The 21,696-nt window shown below is 47.3% G+C and overlaps 2 protein-coding genes across 2 annotated transcripts in view; both read left to right on the top strand.

Annotated features, from left to right (window-relative positions):
• The window catches only part of LOC146193974 (cell adhesion molecule Dscam1-like), a 640,182-nt gene that overhangs the window by 211,426 nt on the left and 407,060 nt on the right, over positions 1-21,696 (top strand). The window lies entirely within an intron of this gene.
• On the top strand, positions 4,356-6,354 carry LOC146193976 (uncharacterized). Its single transcript, XM_084599736.1, has 3 exons — positions 4,356-4,994; positions 5,133-5,256; positions 6,349-6,354. The coding sequence occupies exons 1-3, from the start codon at positions 4,366-4,368 to the stop codon at positions 6,352-6,354; spliced, it is 759 nt and encodes a 252-aa protein (XP_084455862.1). The 5' UTR covers positions 4,356-4,365.

Here is a 21,696-nt window from a genome sequence, read left to right as displayed (position 1 = left end):
AGAAAGGCTTCGTTTCGCCTCCACCGAAACGCAGCCACCGAGGTCGGGTTGAAACCCGGGTACTCCGGTACAGTAGTCGGGTGTCTTACCACTGCACCACCCCGGCGGGGCGACCCCCGTGCCTCGCGCAGACAGAAGAGAAAATAGAGAAAACGAAAAGGAAGAGGGAAAGAAAGACGCGTGCCATAACAGCCGTCGTCCACCACCAGCGGTGGCGGGTGCAATGACGGCCTACAACAGATAAAATTTCGGGGCCAGGCTAGCTCCAGCCGCAAGCGGCGGTGACCCACCTGCACCACCCCCATCAGGGGAGATCTTTCTCATTCATAAGAAAGAGGACTCTAAACTCGATGAAGTCGTGAGCTCTGCTGTGTAGGGCCGCCCAAGATAGACAGGTCACGGCAGAGAGTTCTGACAAAATGTGATTCACTGGAGAAGATAATATTTCCTGCCCAAGAAAACCCTATGACCAGTCACAATAGCATGAATGATATTGCGCAGGACGATGAGCCCCCCCCCCCCCCCCCCCCCCCCATATAAAAAGGCATCCAACATGTTACTGGGGATGAACAAAGGGCGATTCTTAGTAGCTCCAGGACGAATGAAGCGGCTGGAAGGACCTTAAAAATTACAGACTAGTCAGCTTACTGTTTGTTACGTACAAGGTATTTACTAAGGTAATCGCTAATAGAATCAGGACAACCTTAGACTGCAATGGATCAAGCAGGTTTTCGGAGACGGTACTCTACTAGAGATTGGTTGGTTTGTGGGGTTTAACGTCCCAAAGCGACTCAGGCTATGAGAGATGCCGTAGTGGAGGATTCCGGAAATTTAGACCACCTGGGGTTCTTTAACGTGCACTGACATCGCACAGTACACGAACGCCTTGCTTTTCGCTTCCACCGAAAAGCGACCGCCGAGGCCGGGATACGATCCCGCGTCCTTGGGAACAGTTGTCGAGCGCCGTAACCACTGCGCCACTCCGGCGGGGTTCTACTAAAGATCGTATCCATATCATCAACCAGATGATTGAAAAACACTGGGAATATAACCGACCCTTATACATAGCATTCATTGATTACGAAAAAGCCTTTGACTGAGTTGAAAACTCGGTGGTGATGCAGGCATTGCGAAATCAGGGGGTAGACGAGCCGTACGTGAAAGTGCTGGAAGATATATATAGTGGCTGCACAGCAACCATAGCTCTGCATAAAAAATGTAACAAAGTTCCCATACAGAAAGGTGTTAGGCAAGGAGACACGATATCCCCAGTACTATTCACAGCTTGCTTAGAGGAAGTATTCAGACTTGGAATGGGAGCAGTTAGGGATGAGGTTCGATGGAGAATACCTCAGTAATCTGCAATTGCTGATGGCATTGCCTTGTTAAGTAACTCGGGATATGAACCGCAAATAATGATTAATGACCTAGACAGGAAAAGTAGAAAGGCAGGCTTAAAAATCAATATGCAGAAGACTAAGGTAATGTCCAAAGCCTCGGGAAGGAACAGCAGTTTACGTTAGGTAGCGAAACACTGGAAGTAGCAGGCCAATATGTCTACTTAGGAAAGGTAGCAACCGCAGAACCGGACCATGAAAAGGAAATAACAAGAAGAACAAGATTGGGATGAAGCGCATTTGGCAAGCACTCACAGGTTATGACTTGCAGCTTACCGGTATCGCTCAAGAGGAAAGTGTACAACAGTTGCATCTTACTTGTACTCACCTATAGGGCTGAAACGTGGAGGCTAACCAACAAGGTTCCACTTAACTTGAGGAGAACACAGAGGGCTATGGAACGAAAAATGATAGGGATAACATTAAGAGATATAAAGCGTGCAGAGTTGGTCAGAGAAATAACTCAAGTTACTGACATTGTAGTGGAAATGAAGAAGAAATGGGCATGGGCAGGAAATGTAGTGCGAAGAGAGGATAGCCAATGGTCGCTTAGGGTAACAAACTGGATTCCAAGGGAAGGAAAGCGTAGCAGGGGGCGGCAGAAAATTAGGTCGGCGGATGAGGTTAAGAAGTTCGCAGGGGTCAAGTGGATGCAGCTAGCACAGAACCAGGTTAATTGGAGAAATATGGGAGGCCTTCGGCCTGCAGTGGGTATAGTTAGGCGGATGATGATGGTGATGAAATGGAGTCCATTTACTCCCCACCCCCGGCACGCAGGCCTAGGGGAGGTGGGCTGGAGCCTCCATGACTGAAGACTAACTAATAGATTTTTTTTTCTGATCGCGGCCTCGGCCCCCAGGCGGACGGGTTGTTGCTGCCGTGGGCGGTCTTCGTTCCGCAGCAGGGCTTCCCAGCTTTCTCTGCTGTTGATATCTTCCTCGACTCCAGGGAGTAAATGCATTCCCATATAATGTAGTCGAGAGTACTCCTCTCCCCACATGCTTTACAAAGAAAATTTTGCTGTTCTCCTGATAGTACGTGAAAGGCCTATACTGGGTTAACGAAATTTCCAGCTTGCAATCGCCGCCATGCGGTCGCTTCTCTATTACATAGTCTCTTATCCGGTGCTGGCAGTAGTTTTCTGTATAATCTATAATTCTCAATGATATCACAATATGTTTGCACGCGATCATCAAGGTTCTGGCAATCCGGCGGTTCTACGGTTACTCGGAAGCCGATAGCTTGGGCTAACTCGTGTGCGCTTCATTGCCGGGAAAGTATACGTGAGCTGGGGTCCAATTAGGATGACTTTGCGGGTGAACTCTTTGCCGACCAGGATTCTCCCCGCTTCAAGCGAGAATTTGCCTTTCATGAAATTCCAGATAGTAAAAAGGTTTTACTATCGCTGACTACAAATCTTGCTTCTGTTCCAACGCAAGCCAGCGCTGAAGCAACTTCGGCCATCTCTATGTTGCGGCTGCGAATAGTGGCTGACGACTTGGGGGCTCCTAGTCAGTTGACTACTGAAGCAACCGCCTAGTGACTTCGCCTGGTGACGTAATGACCTGTCGTGGCGGTATATCGCGCGCCCCTTATCGAACACAACCAGCATTCCATTGAAGGCATCAAAGTTCACCGGCGTTCTATAATTCGTTTACAGCAAAGGAAGGGCGCTATATCTGTCACTGGCGGAATCCCGCTATCATCCTCACGGCAGACGAGGGGAATTATGGAGAGCGTATCAGGATCCGGGCCGTGGCGCAGTTGGTAAAGCGCTGGGCTGGGGATCCAAAGGATGGAGGTTCCATTTCCGGTGGGGAAAGCGTGACCCCTGTGCGGACAACCTTCTGTCGACAACGTTGAGGCATTAAAGGCTTGCGCCTTATAAGCTACAGCAAACGCCGCTGGAGTAAACGCCATATACAGAACGGATACATACACAGATCGCTACCTACGTTAAAATTATAGTAAACGAGTAAAAAAGTAAATGCTACAGTTGACGCTGTATACCGAAATGATACGTACACTGACCTCTACCTACCTTTAGTTCGGTTCATCATGCCGCCCATAAAAAAATGCACTTGTCAGCAGTTTCATGCAGCGTGCCAAAAGAATATGCATAAACACTAATGACCAATGACGTAACTGCGGATGCAGTAAGAGTTCGGAAATATCTTGTTATCTGTGGTTACCCAAGTCTTTTCTTAAGGTCAACAGAACGACATCTGACACATAGCTGGCGCTGATTTTTCCTTACAAAACGTGCAGCTATTCCGTATGCTTAGAAAATGAATGAGCGTCTCGCCCGTGTGTTATGAGGATGCGACGTGCAAGTAACCCCTGTACCTCGACAACAGCTGATGAACATGAAAGACCAGTTCCCAAAAGAAAACTTTCCTGCAGTTATCTGCGCCATACCTTGTGTTGATTGCAACTGCGTCTACATCGGTGGAACTGGAAGTTACAAGAAGCGCTTACAACGACGTACTCGTGATGTGCAGAACAAAAATTCTCGCAATAACGCGTTGGCAGAGCACGCAATCACGCAGGAACAAAATATCCATTGGACCAAGACGAGAATCGTAAAAAAAAAAAGAAAAAAACGTCTGATAACATCATGGCTTCATCCCGAATTGCTTTTAATGGGCATGGGATGGCAGCGGTGACAATGGTCGCTCAAAACCATTTCTGTTTATTCGTCCAGGCTACAGTCATCGCCACGTGCCTTCCTGTCTTCGCCTTGGTACCGTTGCCTATCTGCGTTGAAGCATCTACACAACGACTCCAGACTGACGCGTGCCTGGCTCAGGACGGTCCCCAGTCCCACGAACCTGGCCATTCGGCTCGGCCCCATCTACGGTACAGCGCAACGTGGGAATTCATTGGGACAGCCACATCAACATCGCCAACCATTCCATCGGGCTATAAATTCACGCCCCGAAACTTCGCTCCCTTCAGTGGGCATGGGATGGCAGCGGTGACAATGGTCGCTCAAAACCATTTCTGTTTATTCGTCCAGGCTACAGTCATCGCCACGTGCCTTCCTGTCTTCGCCTTGGTACCGTTGCCTATCTGCGTTGAAGCATCTACACAACGACTCCAGACTGACGCGTGCCTGGCTCAGGACGGTCCCCAGTCCCACAAACCTGGCCATTCGGCTCGGCCCCATCTACGGTACAGCGCGACGTGGGAATTCATTGGGACAGCCACATCAACATCGCCAACCATTCCATCGGGCTATAAATTCACGCCCCGAAACTTTGCTCCCTTCAGTGGGCATGGGATGGCAGCGGTGACAATGGTCGCTCAAAACCATTTCTGTTTATTCGTCCAGGTCAGTGAAATTCCACCCCTTTTGTCTAAGCGTTCTGACAACATTTTCTTGCTGCTATTCCCATGCCCAAGTATTTTGGTTTCTATTGCCGCCGAGTGTGTTCATGTTACAAAAATGCTTCTTCTAAGCGGTGACGTGGAGGTGAATCCCGGCCCTAACAATGACTGCAGCAAGAACCACAGTGAAGTGTTAACTGCTATTCAGAATCTAACCGTGCATCTTGACGAGCGACATGACAAACTGATAACTTGTATCGATGAAATAAAAGAAAATTAAAAACAGTTGGATAGCAAAGTATGTACCCTAACTGAAAGACTTGCTACGCTAGAAGAAAAGGTGCAGTCATTTGAAAGTACATGCGATGAAACGCATTTGGAAAATTTGATTACAACTGCAACTAGGAACGAAAGTGTTTCTTTTCAATCACGGCTAGATGAATATGAAGACCGGTCCCGCAGGGAGAACCTAGTGTTTTATGGGATTTCCGATTGTATATCTGAGACTTGGGCTGCCTCTGAAGAAAAAGTTCGAGAAATAATTGCTAAGTTGTTTGATTTGCATTTAGCCGACGACGCTATTTCTCGTGCACATAGATAGGTGCATTCGTCCAGGACAGGCACCGGCCTGTCGTAGTTCGTTTTTTATCGTTTAAAATTAAAGACGCTATCTTGTCACAAAGGTCGAAACTGCGAGATACCGGCATTTCAATCAGCGAAGACTTCTGCACAGCCACAAGAGCCACCCGTAAAAAGCTGATTGATTTTGCCAAATCTTCCGGGAAGAAATATCAGTTAAAATACAATAGAGTGGTTATAAACGGCAAGAGCTATGTGTACTGTCCTGTCACTGACCGCGTTTCTGAGGCTGCGCCAAGCCGCGAGCACTCTCCAGATCTGTCCCGACCGTCATCTTCTAATACAGATGTCACGCCTCCCCCTTCATAGCCGCAAGCGAGATCACATCTACGCTCTTCACTGCAAGAACTTTCCTTTCTGCTTTGCAACATTCGAAGCGTCATAAACAAACGAGAAGCTTTGTCAGCTTTTATAGACACATGCTCATCTGAAATTGTTATTTTAACTGAAACGTGGCTCTCCGCGAACATTGACAACTGCGAAATCTTAGAGCGCCAAAAGAAGTACAACATCTATCGATGCGACCGGGACAGTCGGCCTGGTGGCGGCGTTTTGGTTGCAGTCTCCGATACACTTGTTTCTTTTCACGTTCAGTTGGTTTCTACACTTGAAATTGTTTGCGTCAGTATACGTTTCAATCACATGGATTTCCTTTTATGTGCCTGCTATCGTTCACCCAGTTCGCCCATCGGCTTCTCTATCGACTTTCATGATGCTTTGAATACCTTGCATCAGAAGTTTCCTCGGTCCCCTATTTTTGTCCTAGGTGACTTCAATTTTCCAAACATCAACTGGTCCCTATCCTATCCTGAACCTACCGTTAATTCTTCAGAGTGTAATTTTTTCATTAACGCATGTTCTGACTTTAATCTAACTCAGCTTGTTAAAAGTCCAACTCGCGTTACTCAGTCTAGTGCAACTATTTTGGATCTAGTGCTAAGCACACACCCAGACTTTGTTCATTCCCTTTCCGTTTTACCAGGTTTGAGTGATCACTCAGTCGTTGTTTTTAATGTGTCTACCACCTCACCTCGTAAGCAAAGCAGGTTGAAACTAATTAGGGATTACGCAAGAGCAGACTACTCATCAATAAATATCGAACTTGAAGTTTTCGTAAATGAATTCCTTGAGATGTTCTCCAAGCGATCGGTTGATGACAACTGGCTCATTTTTAAAACCAAAATTGCTGAACTGACTAACAAATATGTGCCCCTGCGTAGGATACGAAACCGTATACAAACTCGCCTTGGTTTACGCCGACGCTGAAACGGCTGTTGAACAAAAAGAAGCGCATTTTTAGGCGTGCAAGGCTTACAATGAGTCAGGAAAGATGGGCCGCTTATCACCGTGTGGCTGATGAATACACAAATGCATTATCTGTCGCCAAACACGCTTTCTTCAATAAAACACTTCCATCCTTGTTAAACAACAGCCCCCGCAGGTTTTGGAACATTATTAATGGGAACGAAAAAAAACCCATAGGCCTTACATCTGATGATGATCTACCTATTCCAAGAAGTCATTGTTGTACCGTCTTAAACTCCATTTTTTCGTTGTCATTTTGTACCATTGTGCCATGTTCATTTCTTACTTTACCTGCTTGCAGTTTTTCAGTGATGGACCCGATTGTAGTTGACTGGGTTGGCATTAGCAAATTACTCGAGAATATAAAGTTTTCTTCTCCCGGTGAAGATGGAATAAACCCGAAATTTTTAAGAGATACTTCCATCTACTCTTCAGTGATACTAACAAATATTTTTTCACAGTCTTTGGAATCATGTGTTCTCCCTGATGACTGGAAGGTGGGGAAGGTGGTTCCTTTGCACAAATCAGGTGACTCTCATTGTCCACAAAATTACAGGCCCATATCATTAACTAGTGTACCATGCAAAATTTTTGAGCACATCATTTATTGTCACATTATAACCTTCCTCGAGTCCAATTCATTTTTCAGTAACTATCAGCATGGCTTCAGAAAAAACTATTCCTGTGAAACACAACTGCTCTGCTTTACTAATGACTTATTTTCTGCTATTGATCGTTCATCCACTATAGACTGCATATTCATTGACTTCGCTAAAGCTTTCGACACCATATGCCACAGATTACTAATGCTCAATCTAAGTGCACTGAACTTCGATCCTAACGTTCTTAAGTGGATAGAATGCTTTCTTTCTAACCGCACGCAGTTCGTAACAGCTAATGATTGCAATTCACCCGCATGCCCTGTAACTTCTGGCATACCACAATGATCTGTCTTAGGACCTCTGCTGTTTTTAATATACATTAATGACTTACCTGACAACATATCTTCTTCAATAAGACTGTTTGCTGACGATTGTGTTATTTATCGCGAAATCCTTAACCCTGCCGATCATCTTGACCTTCAATCTGATCTAGATACTATTTCTTCTTGGTGCGACACTTGGTTAATGAAACTAAACCATACTAAATGCAAGACAATGCGAGTTTCACGTAATCTTACTAACTACTTTCCCTGCGATTACAAGCTTAATGGTGCCCATTTAACCAAAGTTGCATCTTATAAATATCTCGGCGTGCACATTACTGATGACCTTTCATGGAAAACTCACATCGACTACGTAACAAAAAATGCCAGTCGCACACTAGGTTACTTACGCCGGAATTTTTCTCTTGCTCCTACTAATATAAAGTTGATGCTATATAAATCCCTGGTCCGACCGAAACTCGAGTGTGCGTCATCAATCTGGGATCCGCATATCAATACACTCATTAACAATGTTGAAGCCATCCAAAATCGTTCTGCACGTTTCATACTATCAAACTATCAGCGTACTGCCAGTGTCTCCATAATGAAGTCAAACCTTAATATACCTGATCTGTCTCTTCGCCGAAAAATATCGCGCCTCTGCTTATTTCATAAGATTTTTCATTCCAATTCCACTCTTAGATCCTCTCTGTTTCAGCCACCATCATATATTTCATCCCGCACCGACCACAAGTTCAAGGTTGCCATACCCAACTGCCGGACGAATCTACATTTTAATTCTTTCATACCAAAGACTTGTTCTGACTGGAACCACCTTCCCGCCTCCCTCGCTGCCATTATTGACACCAGTCTCTTCAAAACAACCATTTCTAATACCATTTAATGTACCATTGTTTATATTGTATAATGTATTCAGTTCCCTGTTCTTGTTTTTGTTCAAATTGTGTTTATTAACCCACTCCTCTCTGTAATGTCTTGGCCTTGAGAGTAAATAAATAAAATAATAAAAATACAGACAATCTGACACATACTTAATGGCAACGACGAAAATCCTAAATCATTAACGCGCGATCTTTGCGGCGCTTGCTCTAGCTTTTAAAGACGAACCTTTTTGGTGCGATTTTATTGTGAACAAGGCCCCCGTTTGGGCACTGCAATGTCAACATCAAATTTTAGTTTACTGGTTGGCTTGTCTGCTTTTGGAAATGTATCCACCGGCCCGCCGTCACACTCTAGACAACATAACGCGCCTTTTGTCTTGATCATGGGTTCCACAGAAGAAATTACAACTTCGGTAGTCACAAAGTATGGGCATCCATGCCGGGTTACGTTCAAGTTAAAGTTTATTTCCTTTTAGATAGAAAAGGAGGGGCCAGAACTAAAAGCTGCAAAAACAGCTGGACGGGGTTCTGGGCCCCCTTACAAAGTTGGCAGAGCAGCAGACAGTATAAAAAAATCAATTCACATGTTTATAGCTAAACACGCTTAAACAAATAAAAACCGGGTAAAGCTATGTACTGTTCCTTCTGTACAAACGAACGAAGGTTATAAAATACAGCACAAAGATACAAGGAAAGAAGAGGGAAAGTACGGCTGGTACAGAAAGCGATGGTATACAAAGATGCAAAAAAGATGTTACAAATTCATAACAACTCTCCTTGACAATAGAGGCTGATATCGTGGTTCGACAAGCAAACTGGATCAAATCCGGAAAAATGCACCTTATTTAACAATTTGGGTACACTATAGTGCAGTGATTGTGTATATGAGTACGTGCGACGTACTGGAACAAGGTATTTTTCATTGTGTCGAGTTTGTCTGCTTCCAGGGATTCCTTTTATGCTTCCAAGTGAAATTATACAACTGCTACTTGATTTTATGTGAGATTTAAAAGTCACTATAAGTCTGTAATCAAATAACTTGAACACCGAAAGTAGATCATACATCGAAAAAAGCTCTTTGGTGGGATGGAGATTGGTTACATCAGCGATATACCGGACGGCTCTGTTTTGTAATACATGGAGTTTTGATAAATTGGTTACTCCTGTAGTACACAAAACTAGGATACAGTACTGGAAAAGGGATAACAAGAGAGCATTATATTAAAGTAGCTTAATTTTAGGAGGTAGAAGATGTCTTAACGTGGGTCATGACGCCAACAGCTGATGACACTTTCAATTGAACATAGTCAATATGTTCATTCTAAGTCAGGTGGCTAGAAAATACCACTCGGATACTTTGACAGAATCTACAAGTTCAATTTGTTCGGTTCCTAGTCGATGTTTATGCTACCTAATAATTGTATTCCTTTCTGTGAGTAACTCACTGCTTTTGTTTTGCTCGTGTTAATTGTCAAGCAATTTGCTTTGACCCAGCTATCCAAGTCAATTAAAGCGCTATTTGCTCGTTCTTCAATGTCGATTTCCGAGGTCTCGAACCAATAGAAGGCAACCCCTTGCTGCGTAATCATTTCGTTATAATTGCAGTTCATGTTTCAAACTAAATATTAAAAAAAAAAAGAATAAAGCACCTCATGCTTCTCATCTCTGTTGCGCGCTTCCAAGGAGGTATGAACCAGTTTTCCTTTTGTCTATAGTGCAGCCATTATTTCTCTAATTTGTTATATAACACACTACACTAACCAAGGATAATATATCAGGTTCACAGTGTTTATAACACGAATACACTTTTTATCGCAATTTATACTCACTTTTTGACTAAGTTGGTACATCGTGATGGGTCAGACATTATCCCCTCCCCCTCCCTCCCCCTTCATTCCATTTCACTTCTGCTCCATTTGATAAAACAAAACGTGATTCCTCGTACGCACAGTATCATATTCCAGCGTCTGTTAACATCTGGTCAGCAGTAATTGACTATCGTCATCATGAGCAGCAACCACATCACGGTGACCTGCGCCATCAAGTACAACCGACCTCCTGCTATATTTTGGTTGAGAAAGCCGTGATTGCTGTGTCCCAGCAAATTTCCTAGTCTCCTCTTCCCACTCAACTCTCGATTTACCGCGGGAGCTATCAGATGGAATTTTTTCTGGGGCCCTTTAGAATTACAGGTGTAAATTTAATTTGCATGCCTTTCTGTGCTTGGTGATCGTAAGTTTAATGATAGAAATTTAACTGAAGATCAAAAAGTGGGCTAGGACAAGCAATAAAAATTAATCCTTTATTTAGATTGCTATAGAGTGTCAAGTAATCAATAGATATTTGCACTTAATATTGTTTAAATCATAGAAGGAAAGCTGACACTTTTTAGGTATTTCATTTTCACTAAAAAGACACTCAGCATTGTGAGTTTCTTGAAGAACGGTGGGCGTGCTAAGTGTGTTGTGAGACAGATAACGGCAGATAGCGCCCTTTGCGTTCTGTGTGCACTCTCAGAGAATCGCATGAAACACGAATGGGAATAAAATTTCAGTTTCCCGTGATTTCAGCGAGACAAGTGTTGGCAAACTGGGCTTACAATGTAAATCCGTGAAGTGCATTAGCAGTACCGACGCCAGATAGATATGACCAGCTGCCCAGGTAATTCTAAATTCGCATGGTTCGGCGAAAACAGAAGCCTACTAGAGTTCCAGTAGGGGTTTAGACTTTGGCTACTAGTTTTCCATGTGAAAAATAAACCTTATACTGTATTTAGGGTTCGCACCTCTGATGAACACTGTAAATAAGGCAACTTATCAGAATGAAATATATGCTTTTTCCGATATATATGGTGAAGCCAGAAATGATAATTTGATTTACTTTCACCGGTTGTTTTTTTTTCTTTACAATTTTTCCACTAGAATACTGGCATCTGCTTGATGAAGCTGAAGGTACCACTGTGGTTCTTGGAGCGCTGCGTTTAAAACACAAAATAGCAATCCTGACTCAAGTACCCTAAGGATATCGTCCTCTAAAACCACATTTCGTTCTGCCGGTCTAATAACACGACTCAGTTACACAGTCCAAATATAGCATGCCTCAAAATATCAGTATTCGAAAACCAAGAAATATTTGATTCCAGTACGAAATTGCAACTCTACTTCTCCTACATTCTTAGAGTACTATTCAGGGGCTTCTCAAAATTTACGGTAGCGGACCTACTACACGCATTGAACGTTGCTGACATTTTAAATATTATGCACTTCGTAAAGAACGTAACGTTTTCTGAATAAACTGTGTTCCTACAACTCGGATGGGAAAAACGTGCGTAACAAGGATCAGCGCACTGACGACCAGCGCTCCTCCTCATTGTCTTTCTCGTCCCTGTGCTCATAGCTCAGATTTCATTTCCCCTGAGCGACTAGCCTAAGCTTAATCCAGAGACTCCGCTCGCTTTTTATTCTATTTCATTCGATGCAGCATTTCATATTTTGCAGCTTCCCACGGTCACGGCTCACTGGTTAAGAAAGAAAATGTTAGGCTCTGAAGGAGAACAAAGGGATTCAAACATGAAAACAGGCAGCCTGTTAGAGTGCGGCCGGAGATGCCGCGCCGTAAAACCTGGCGTCGAAGGAAGAACCCCTAAGGGCACAACATAACACTCTCCCGCTCTCACCTCGGGCCCCGCCCACCCCTTACCAGCCAACGAGGGCTCGAAATAGCGGAAGGACGCACAGGGAGCGAGCGCACCGCGTGGAGGACGAGCTGCCTCAGAGGCGCCATAAAGGAACTGTCTCCGGTGTCCATTAAAGATGGCCCTTCGAAGGGCTCAGGCGCCAATTTACGAGGAAATTTGGGTGACGATGTGACACCTAGTGTCTGCCGGGCGCTCCTGGACACTTGTTTATGAGGGACCGCGCAGGGCGCCGTCCGCCCTTTTTATGGCCTCTTTTCTTTATGGACACGCCGGAGAGTCGCAAGCTGCCTCCAGTACTACATAGGTATGTCGTATTACTGACTCTGAATTAGAACAAGCAGAAAACACTTGCTCAGCTAGCAGTATGAAGGCAAAATAAAATAAAGTGCAGCGTCCGAAGGTAGTAAAGGGACAGTGCTCCGAAGAATCGGGAAATCGTCGGCCAGTAGAACTGGCCTTCCATCGCTCGCATTTTCTGCGTTCATTCTTTATGCCAGGCTAGTGAGGACTTCAGGGATAAAAGAGTTCCAAATATGTTAGCACGGGGCGTCGTAAAGAAAGGAGAATTAAAGTCCTGTCTTCTTGAGAGGCTCATGCTTCCGCCCTGGGTGCTAGGACGTTCTTCGAGATATGGGCTGCTTGTTCGACCGGAGCTGGGCTGCATTTCCTTGTTTTGCTTTGCCTGTCTAGATACATTAATTTTTTCTTTGCATTTACTGTCCCAGTCGACGGTACTGAGGTGACTTCGTTTATTCGTGTCATCACTAACTTGCCGCAGTTTTGTGCTTGAATTGTTCGCGGGCTGCATACGTTAGTAGGTTCGATATAAGCTAGCAAGCCTGTAAAAGCATTTTGATTCGTTTAGGTGCTTTTAACAGGAAACGCATGCATCTTTTGTATTTTTATCTGTGCCGCACGCCCGCTTTTGAAGTTTTTAGAAAAGAAAGTACCGTCGCCGTATTGCACTCGCTGCTCCTCTCCTCCCCCCTCCGTTTGTTTTTCTTCCGTTAAGTGTTCTTTCTCACATTTCAGCCCCACATTATTTGAAAAGCTGTAATTAGTACTTTTCAGAGTTAGCCTGTGAGCAACAGAGAAACATAGACGAAGTCGCTCCTATCACTCACAGGACTTTAAAAAGAGTTTAAATATAACTTCCGTCTTATTGAATGAAAACTATCAAGTATTCACTTACCACTCCACTTCACTGCCTTTAGCTAAATAGGCTTCTAGCCCATTACATTTGAAATGCACCGTTGTGTTCTTAACTTAACCGCGTGAAACATCTGCATGCAAAAGAATATTTTTCTTGCCAGTTCAACGCTTCGCCAAAACTTGACAGCAAGGGAAGCCAAGGAGTGAGCTTCGTGCTTTCTTTGGAGTTCATAAATGGCATTTGTGAGAAGAATGGTGAAAGAAAATTACACTTTCCTCCTATTCCGATGCGTCACCCATATGTGTGTCAAACGACGCGGTCGCAGCGTAGTGCAGCGAACGCAAGAGCATCAGCTAATGCAGAATGGTGGGTGGTGGCAAAAACATTTATTACCTATACAAGGGCCTGAAGGTATGTTCGGATCGGCGTATATGGGACCGGTCCTTACAAGCACTACGTGGAGGTCCCTAGTTTGGGACCCCGTGGTGGTTGCCGCCGCCCGGGCGCGCCCGACTAAGGCTTGTTGGACTTGTAAGTCGTGGCAGCCGACCAGGATCGCCTCCCAGTCCTCCCGGGTGTGGTTGGGGATGGGGAGAACAGCTGGATTAGAGGGGCAGGCCCACACCATATGATAGATGTCAGAAGACACCGCTCCACTGCCACTAAAGGAGGGGTCAAAATGTTTTAGTGCTGCCGGGCACAGCAATGTATTGACGAAAAGGCGGAGAAGGAGCCGCTCATCCGCCTTTTTGAGGCCTTTGCATGGGCTGGGTTAAAGGCGATGACAATTCTGATAGTAGATCGTGATATCTTTGAAGGTGTAGGCTGGATTAAAATCGGGTTCCTGATCGGGTGGGGAGGAGAAAACAGCCCGGTGAGAGAGCGCGCGGGCGGCTGCGTCTGCTGCCTCATTTCCTGCCAAACCCTGATGAGCAGGGGCCCATATAAGGTAACGGAGTGCGGGGTCCGTATCCCGTATGCAATTTGAGTAAATTTGATAGGCTAGTAAGGGAGTCCAGCCTTGTCTGACGTTCCGACAGGCTCCTCGCGAGTCGGTAATTATGTATTTTGAATCTGAATGTGAGGCCGCGGGAGCAATCGTCACCTCTTCTGCGTGTGCTGTATACTGTGGGCTCTGAAGGTGAGACCATTAACCGTTTTGCTGTTGTGAACTACAGCGGCCGTGTACCATCCCCTATGGTGAGGGCCGGAGGCGTCCACGTAGTATACACCTGTTTTGTTGCCATAATGTCGGGATAGGGCTTCCGCTCGTGCCAGGCGCCGACCATTATGATCTTCGTGTGACATATTGGCTGGAAGATGTCGCAAACAGAGGGTGCGTGTCCACAGTTCTGGGATGCGAAACTTGTCTTCCATGAGTGGTGTGTTCGATACGGAGCAGAGCAAGAAGGCGGCGACCCGACTCTGTTTGCGATAAACGCGTGTACTGATTTGTAAGGTGCGCCTCCCGGAGCTCCCGGAAAGTATTCACCACCCCAAGGGCCATAGGACGGCTGTTTGAAGTAGTGATGGGGAGGTCTAGGGCACGCTTAATAATTTTGCGATGGATGACCTCAAGGGCGTCCACCTCTTGTTTCTGTAGGTGGAGATAAGGTGTCGAATAGAGAATCCGACTGGTCACGAAGGCGTTTGCCAGCCGCAAGACATCTTTACTTCGTAACCCCCCGCGTTTGTTTGAAACCCGGCGGACCATGCGGCCCACCTGGTCCCCCACCTTACGGAGTTTGACCAATGTTGTGTCTGAGCGTCTTTGTTTGTGAATGTAAAGTCCGAGTACCCGTATCTCGTCAGCTTCGTGTATGGGACCACTGTCTAAAGAAAGAGTGATTTGAGTTGTGCACTTTGGCGAGGGGCGGAGGTGCACAAATTCCGATTTTTGTGGGGAACACTGAAGACCACACCGGCGGGCGTAGCGGTCTACTATCGTCGCCGCTGTTTGCTGGCTGGTTTCAATGTCCCCTATGCTGCCAAATGTGGCCCACAAGGTGATGTCATCGACATACAGGGCGTGCTGCAGACCAGTGACACCATCGAGCTGGGCAGGCAGGTGCATCATAGCCAAATTGAAGAGCAGCGGGGAAAGTACCGCGCGCCTTGGGGGGTTTCCCCGCGTGATGGAGTAGGTAAGGACCATGCTCATTATCTTGGATGCGAATGTAGGATTGACGATCCGTGAGAAATTGCTTTATGTATTGGAATGTGTTGAGGCTACAGTCGGTCTGGCTTAGGTTAGTGAGTATGATCTCGTGTGTTACGTTATCAAATGCCCTTTTGAGATCTAAGGCGAGTACTACCCAGTCATTATGGGGGCATTCGAGTGGGTCAAGGACTTCCCGATTGAGTTGCAGGAGGACATCTTGAGCGGATCTGTATGGGCGGAATCCGAACATGGTGTCCGCGAATACATGTTTTTCTTCAAGATATTCAGATAGCCGGTCCCGCACCATCGTCTCCATTAGTTTGCCCACACAGGAGGTGAGAGAGATGGGGTGGAGGTTATCTGTGTCATGTGGTTTGCCTGATTTAGGAATAAAGATTACCAGAGCCGTTTTCCAGTCGCTTGGTAGGGGGGTGTCCTCGCGCCAAATTGCATTGATGTAGTCGAGGAGGGACTGGTATGCCGAGTCGGGCAGGTTCGCCAATAGCTTGACGGTGACCTTATCCCTTCCCGCGGAAGTGCCCCGTTTCATTTTGGCAAGAGCCGCCCGCAGATCATGGAGCTGGAAAAAGTCGATCCAGCTCTGTGTTCTCTTTGCCTGCATAAGAGTATGCTAATCCACGGGGATCTTGGGCTGTACACAGATGCAGGTCCCTGAGTTTCTGTGCCTGCTGAGTCGTGTTGCCAGAGAAAGCATGCATGGCTCTCTGCAAATGTTTTTGTGTTCCGGTCCGTGTTTGGGTTGGGTCGATGAGGGCTCGAAAGAGGCGCCATGTGTTGCGGCTGGACATTTGTCGCGCGGCCGTGTTACATCTATCCACCCAGTTGGAGTCGGCGGGTTGGGCCGCGTACTCAGCCGCTTTCTAGGTGAGCTCGGCAATTCGAGCTTTAAGCTTGCGGTTGTGTTTCTAGCGTCGCCAACGGCGGACGAGGCTGCGACGGGCTTCCCAGAGGTGTAGAAGGTGGTTATCCACGTCCGTGACCGCCTCTGAAAGCTGGATCTGTGTTTCATGCGAGATAAGGTGTGTCAGCAGCTGTTGGGACCATGCTGAGTAGCCCTGCTCGGAAATGGGTGTGTTATCAAGTGAGTCAAAATTTTGCCTAAATTTTGTCCAATCTGGGATACGTGCTAATGTTGTGGGACGTTTGAGTGGGCGTGTGTGTATTGTAATGTTAAGGATGCAGTGGTCACTACAGAGGGTTTCCTCGGTGTTGAGCCAGTCTGCGTGTTTTATGTTGCGAGTGAAGGTTAAGTCCGGACAGGTATCCCGTGTCAAGGGGTTTCCTAACCGTGTTGGGTGGACGGGGTCAGTCTAGAGGGTGAGGCCCAACGTGGACGCAAGTTCCGCCAGCTTACGTCCGCGCGACTCCTCCTTGCGATACCCCCACAGCTGACTGGGAGCATTAAAGTCCCTCACGATCAGGAGAGGATTGCGACCCGCTACTCTAAGCGCGCGGCTGAAGAGGTCCGCGGATGTCACTCGCTTGAGTTTGGGAGAGCAGTACACGTTGAGTACATGCAATGGCGGGTCCCTGCGGCGGAATGGTAGGATGGTCACCATTACATAGGAATAATCTATTTGGAGATCGAGATCCTCTAAGTTGGCTGTGCATGCTTTATGTACGAGAATACAAGACGCGGGATCCTGTTGGAACGTCGTGCAATTTGAAAGTGTGGCGCCCAGGCCTGGCTCCTGGAGGGCAACCACGACTGGTACAGACTCGAAGGTTTCAAGGTAGAGGGGAAAATTGGCCCGCTTAGTGCGGTCCTTAACGCCTCTACAGTTCCATTGTGATATCAAAGTTGAGAAGGCCAAATTGAAGGTGGGAGAACGCCTTTGATTAAGGTGTCTCGCCATGATTAAACATTTTTTGGGAGGAGGATGAGGGAGTGGCCGCCCCAGAGCCACTGCTACCTGCGGTGCCACGGGGGTGGCGACAGGAGCGGGGCAGCTGTCCTCATTGTCTGAATCAATGATTCGATGGTTGAATTTTGCAGGACGCGATACGTCCCTAATGGGCCCCGACCGACGGAGGAGGCGGGGATTGTCCGTGATGTGTTTTGAGACTACCGCGGGTATGGCACTTATGACCTTGGTGAGGTTCTAGTCTATAGCGGTCTCGATCATAGATCGCATTTTGGAGGATAAGTGCTCCTCCATCGCAGAGATCGCTGTCACGAGGGCAGGCGACAGCTCCGCGTCGCTCTCCATTGCGTCCGAGTTCTGCGGGCTCGAAGCGGCGGACGCCATTTTGATTCCAAGTTTTGAATTTTGTTGAGCAAAATTTCACTGTGCCCGGAGGACGTCAATCTGTTTTTTGTACTCCGCATCGAGCGCGGAGACGGTGAGTGGAAAAGGGGGGTTGGGGGAGGAGAGGAGACGATCCCAGCCCAGTTGCTCACCTGTTGTTTGCCATGTTGGGGCGCTGATGCCCGAGCGCCGGCAGCGCCGTCTGTCTTGACGGCTGGGAAGTGGTGGGTGTCCGTGCCGCTGGGCGGTGGCGGTGGAGGCGCCTTCTTCTTCCCGGGCGGCGTTTTGAGGTCGGTAGCGGGAGCACAAGGCGGCGTTCCGCCATTGCGACCTGAAGCTAGATGCCTTAGCTGTTTACCAGGGTGCTGGTTTGCTGGGGGCTCACGGCGTTTGGCCCTGGGGCCGGGAACCTTGAGCTGGCGGAATTTTCCTGTGCAGTCGCGGGAGTTGGTAGGGTGGGCTTGCCCGCAGACTGCACACGACGGAGTGCATTTGTGAGTTGCCTTGACCCCTTCGGCGACAGGCACCGTTTGGCCACACAGGCCACACTTTTCGTTGTCCGGGCAGGGGCTTGTGTCCGCCCGATGCCCACAGTGCCGCACCGCACGCAGGCCGGGACAGTTCTCTTTTAGGCACGCACAAGGGTCACTTCAAAATTACAATGAATAAATCGCGGCACCACTTTGCCCACGAAAGTGATATGCCGCGACGTTTGAGTTTCCAAGCTTGCGAATATTGCCAAGCTCTCCAGCACGCCACTGGATCTTGTTTTGTAGTGACCTACTGGTCTCGTAGTTGGCTACGGTGATGCCGCCGCGACACACATCACCAGTGAGTTTCAGCTGGCCGTACATTGAGAGCCGACCCTTTGGTGAGTCAGTTTCTAAATTTAGCACAAGCTTGTCCGCGACGTGCGGTTGTCGGGTGCCTGAGACGATGAGATTTTGCTCCCACGTGGGGAGCAGGCTGAGTGATGTTGCGGCCTGGGTGCCCAGGCTGGCCTCGAACGCTGCTCCCAGCTCGCCATGTTGGTACACATCCTGGAGAGCGACGGTCACCCGGGGCTTCAGGATGATAACTATGTCTTCGGGGTGAAGCCGCGGAAGCGACTTGGTTTCCAAACGGGTCCGGTCTTACGTGAGGGCCCGCCGTAAAGTGCTGCAGCGGGCGCAGCAGCGCCTTGATGTGTTGAGGAGCCAGCCAACTTGGCGTCCGCCTTCTTGGAGTTGGCGTTCCGCTTGCGGGAGCGGCGTTCGACTAACTTAAATAGCATTGCGTTCTCGATGGGCGCAGAATCTGGGCTATCAGGCGAAGTTGCCGAAATCTCGGCCCAGGACAAGGTGACCGGGTCTCGCTGTTGTGAGGCCATCTTGCCACGTTACGCAAGTGAAGAACGGCCTAACAGAAGTCTTAAATAGTCCGACCTGTGTGCGTGTGGTTTCCACAGGTAGCTGCCAACTTCACGCAGACAGTCGCAGCTGGTTAGCCTAATGCAGAGGGCATTTTGGCCATTTCAGCGCCGTGCATTCGGACGCCGAGCGCTTCCTTCCGCGGACATCCTCTCACTTGTTCAATCTACACGTGTCATGTGTGTGCGTGCGTGTGTGTGCAAAACGCTGGTCAAGCCCAGCGCTCGAGGGAGAGAGTGTCGCCCTCACCCGTTAACAGGAGGGGGAGGAGATTCTGTCGCGCCGCCGTGACTGTCAGCAGAGCTTGCTATGACATCAATTCTCCCTTTCCATCTGAACTGCCGAGCGTATAAAAAGCAGCGGCTCCTTCAGGGTTGCCAGGTGAGGCTATAAATAGCCAAATTGGGCTACTTTATGTAGTGGTTAGCGGGAAATATTGTTGGTTGGCTATTTGGCTATCTTCTCCTCTTCATTAAGGCTATTCTGTGGTTTTGCTTGAAACGTCCAAACCATTTCAAATGCCTTTTCTCCAACAAGGTTTAGCTTGGGCCGCGAAGCTATATAGCGAGTCTATGTGTACAGGTGTGGTGACCAGCGCCCTGTTCTGTTCTATAGAATATACTGCCAGTATATTCTAGGCACTATATTTTGGCTGCTGGAAAATGACCCCTGCATCGCAGGGGCGCAGCATAATTGTGACTTATACAATCATGGGACAATAAAAGACGGGCCATTGCACTCGTGTTCTGCGGTTCGTTGATTGTTCATGATAGGGCATTATGGTACGGATGAATAAATTCGTACATAGCGGGGTCGATAGGCATAGGTGTGCCCGGTCAAAATCTTGCTTGGTCCCATTTCCTGCTTCCCGGCATTGCCGATTGCGTTAAAGTAGTCAAGCAACTTAATGGACAACTTGTGGAACTCAGAATATCTGCAAGGCTTGTTTTCTAATAGAAAGGTCTTGTTCCATGATGCCACTGTGGCATTATTTGAATAATCGGGCAGACGGATGTTGTTTCTAAGTAAACGCAGGATTGTATCCAGTCGACTTCATTGTGACTCAAGGAGAGAGTTCGCAAGAGTAGAGTGCTTGAATACCGCCTATTCATATGTGAAATAGAAGATGTGTGGTGGAGGTATTGTCCAGCCCCTTGGTCCTCGATTGTGACTTGGTACGGCACATTCGGCGCACTCCAGCTTTTGCGACACAAGGCGGCGTACATCAACAATGACTGTTAAAAACGTGTGAAATAAATTGGGCAACCTAAATGTATGAAGTTTTCTGGTTTTACTATTTTGGGTTACTTTTATGGGTCCAAGTTTGGCTGCTTTAGGTCTACATCGCGCTGAACATCTGGCGGGTCATGTTATAAATACCTGGCAACCCTGCTTCCACTCAAAGAGACGACGACCAGACGACGCCGAGGCACCTGCTTTGTTAGCGTGTCTGTTCTATCTTCGGATTTGCTTCTTTTGCCGTTCCTACGTGATGCTGTATTAAAAGTTGTTTTGTTAGTCGATGCCTCGTCTTCGCCGGGACTGCTGATGCCTTCCGCTGCACCCCGAGCCGGAAGGACAACGCTACCGTTGGGGCTTCGAGCCCCATCTAGCACTCCCAACTCTCTTTAGAACGTGTCCAACATGCATAACTACAGAAAAAGGGATTCCTTATTCTACGGCTATACTTTTTCTATCGCACTGACCATCCATGAGGCGCTTTAAACTGCTTCTGCATTAAAACTCTTAGTAAGAAACCTTCAGTTAATTACCTTTTCACATTGTTCTTAACATCGAATAAAATTACTTTCTCCTTTTCTTGTCCTCACCACAACATACATGACCTTGCTTGCATTACACTGTTTTTTGAGTGCAAAGACGTGCTTTCGATTAGTCCGCTTTGTTCGGTCATGAGAGACGGAGATTGATACTGGGTGTTCACTTTAGGATGCGTTCATGCGTTAAATTACGAGCGGAAAAGTCTCACCAGAAAGCTGGGCATTAACGCCGCTAACGAATTTTATAACGTGTACAATAATTTCAAAACGCCATCTAAGTATTGGTTACAAAAGTGATTTGTTCGAAGGTTAAAACCGCTTTTTTACACATCAGCTGTCATCAGGATGTGCTTAGTGCTTCTGCAAAAATGAAGGGAACGAGTGATGTAGTTTCCACGGCAATGGTAAAGGCCACTTCTGTCCAGGGACCAGCACGTCAACAGTCTTATTCGACGCTGATAAAAGTGCCAAGTCTTGCAAAGCCTTACAATTGGCGGAAGCCGCTTGTTTCTGTGCTTCTTTAAATAATTGCCTACATGGCGTTCGAAGAGGACAGTGTGTGAGAAAAATATAAACAAAAGGAGGTAGAAGTCTGAGCCACTCGGAGCGCCAGAGCTTGAAGGCAATTATAGGGGCTTAAATGGAAGAAGCTTCTTTTAATCCAGCGCTGATCGTGCCTTAGTGATTGGAAATGAGCGCGCAGGTTTCGAAACCCGGCCCCAGGATTTCA

Source organism: Amblyomma maculatum, chromosome 4 (genome assembly GCF_055883805.1).
Source record: "Amblyomma maculatum isolate TAMU_Amacu chromosome 4, ASM5588380v1, whole genome shotgun sequence".
In the NCBI taxonomy this organism is placed as follows: Eukaryota; Metazoa; Arthropoda; class Arachnida; order Ixodida; family Ixodidae; genus Amblyomma; species Amblyomma maculatum.
Note: the sequence above shows the minus strand (reverse complement) of the source record. Positions and strands in the feature narration are given on the sequence as shown.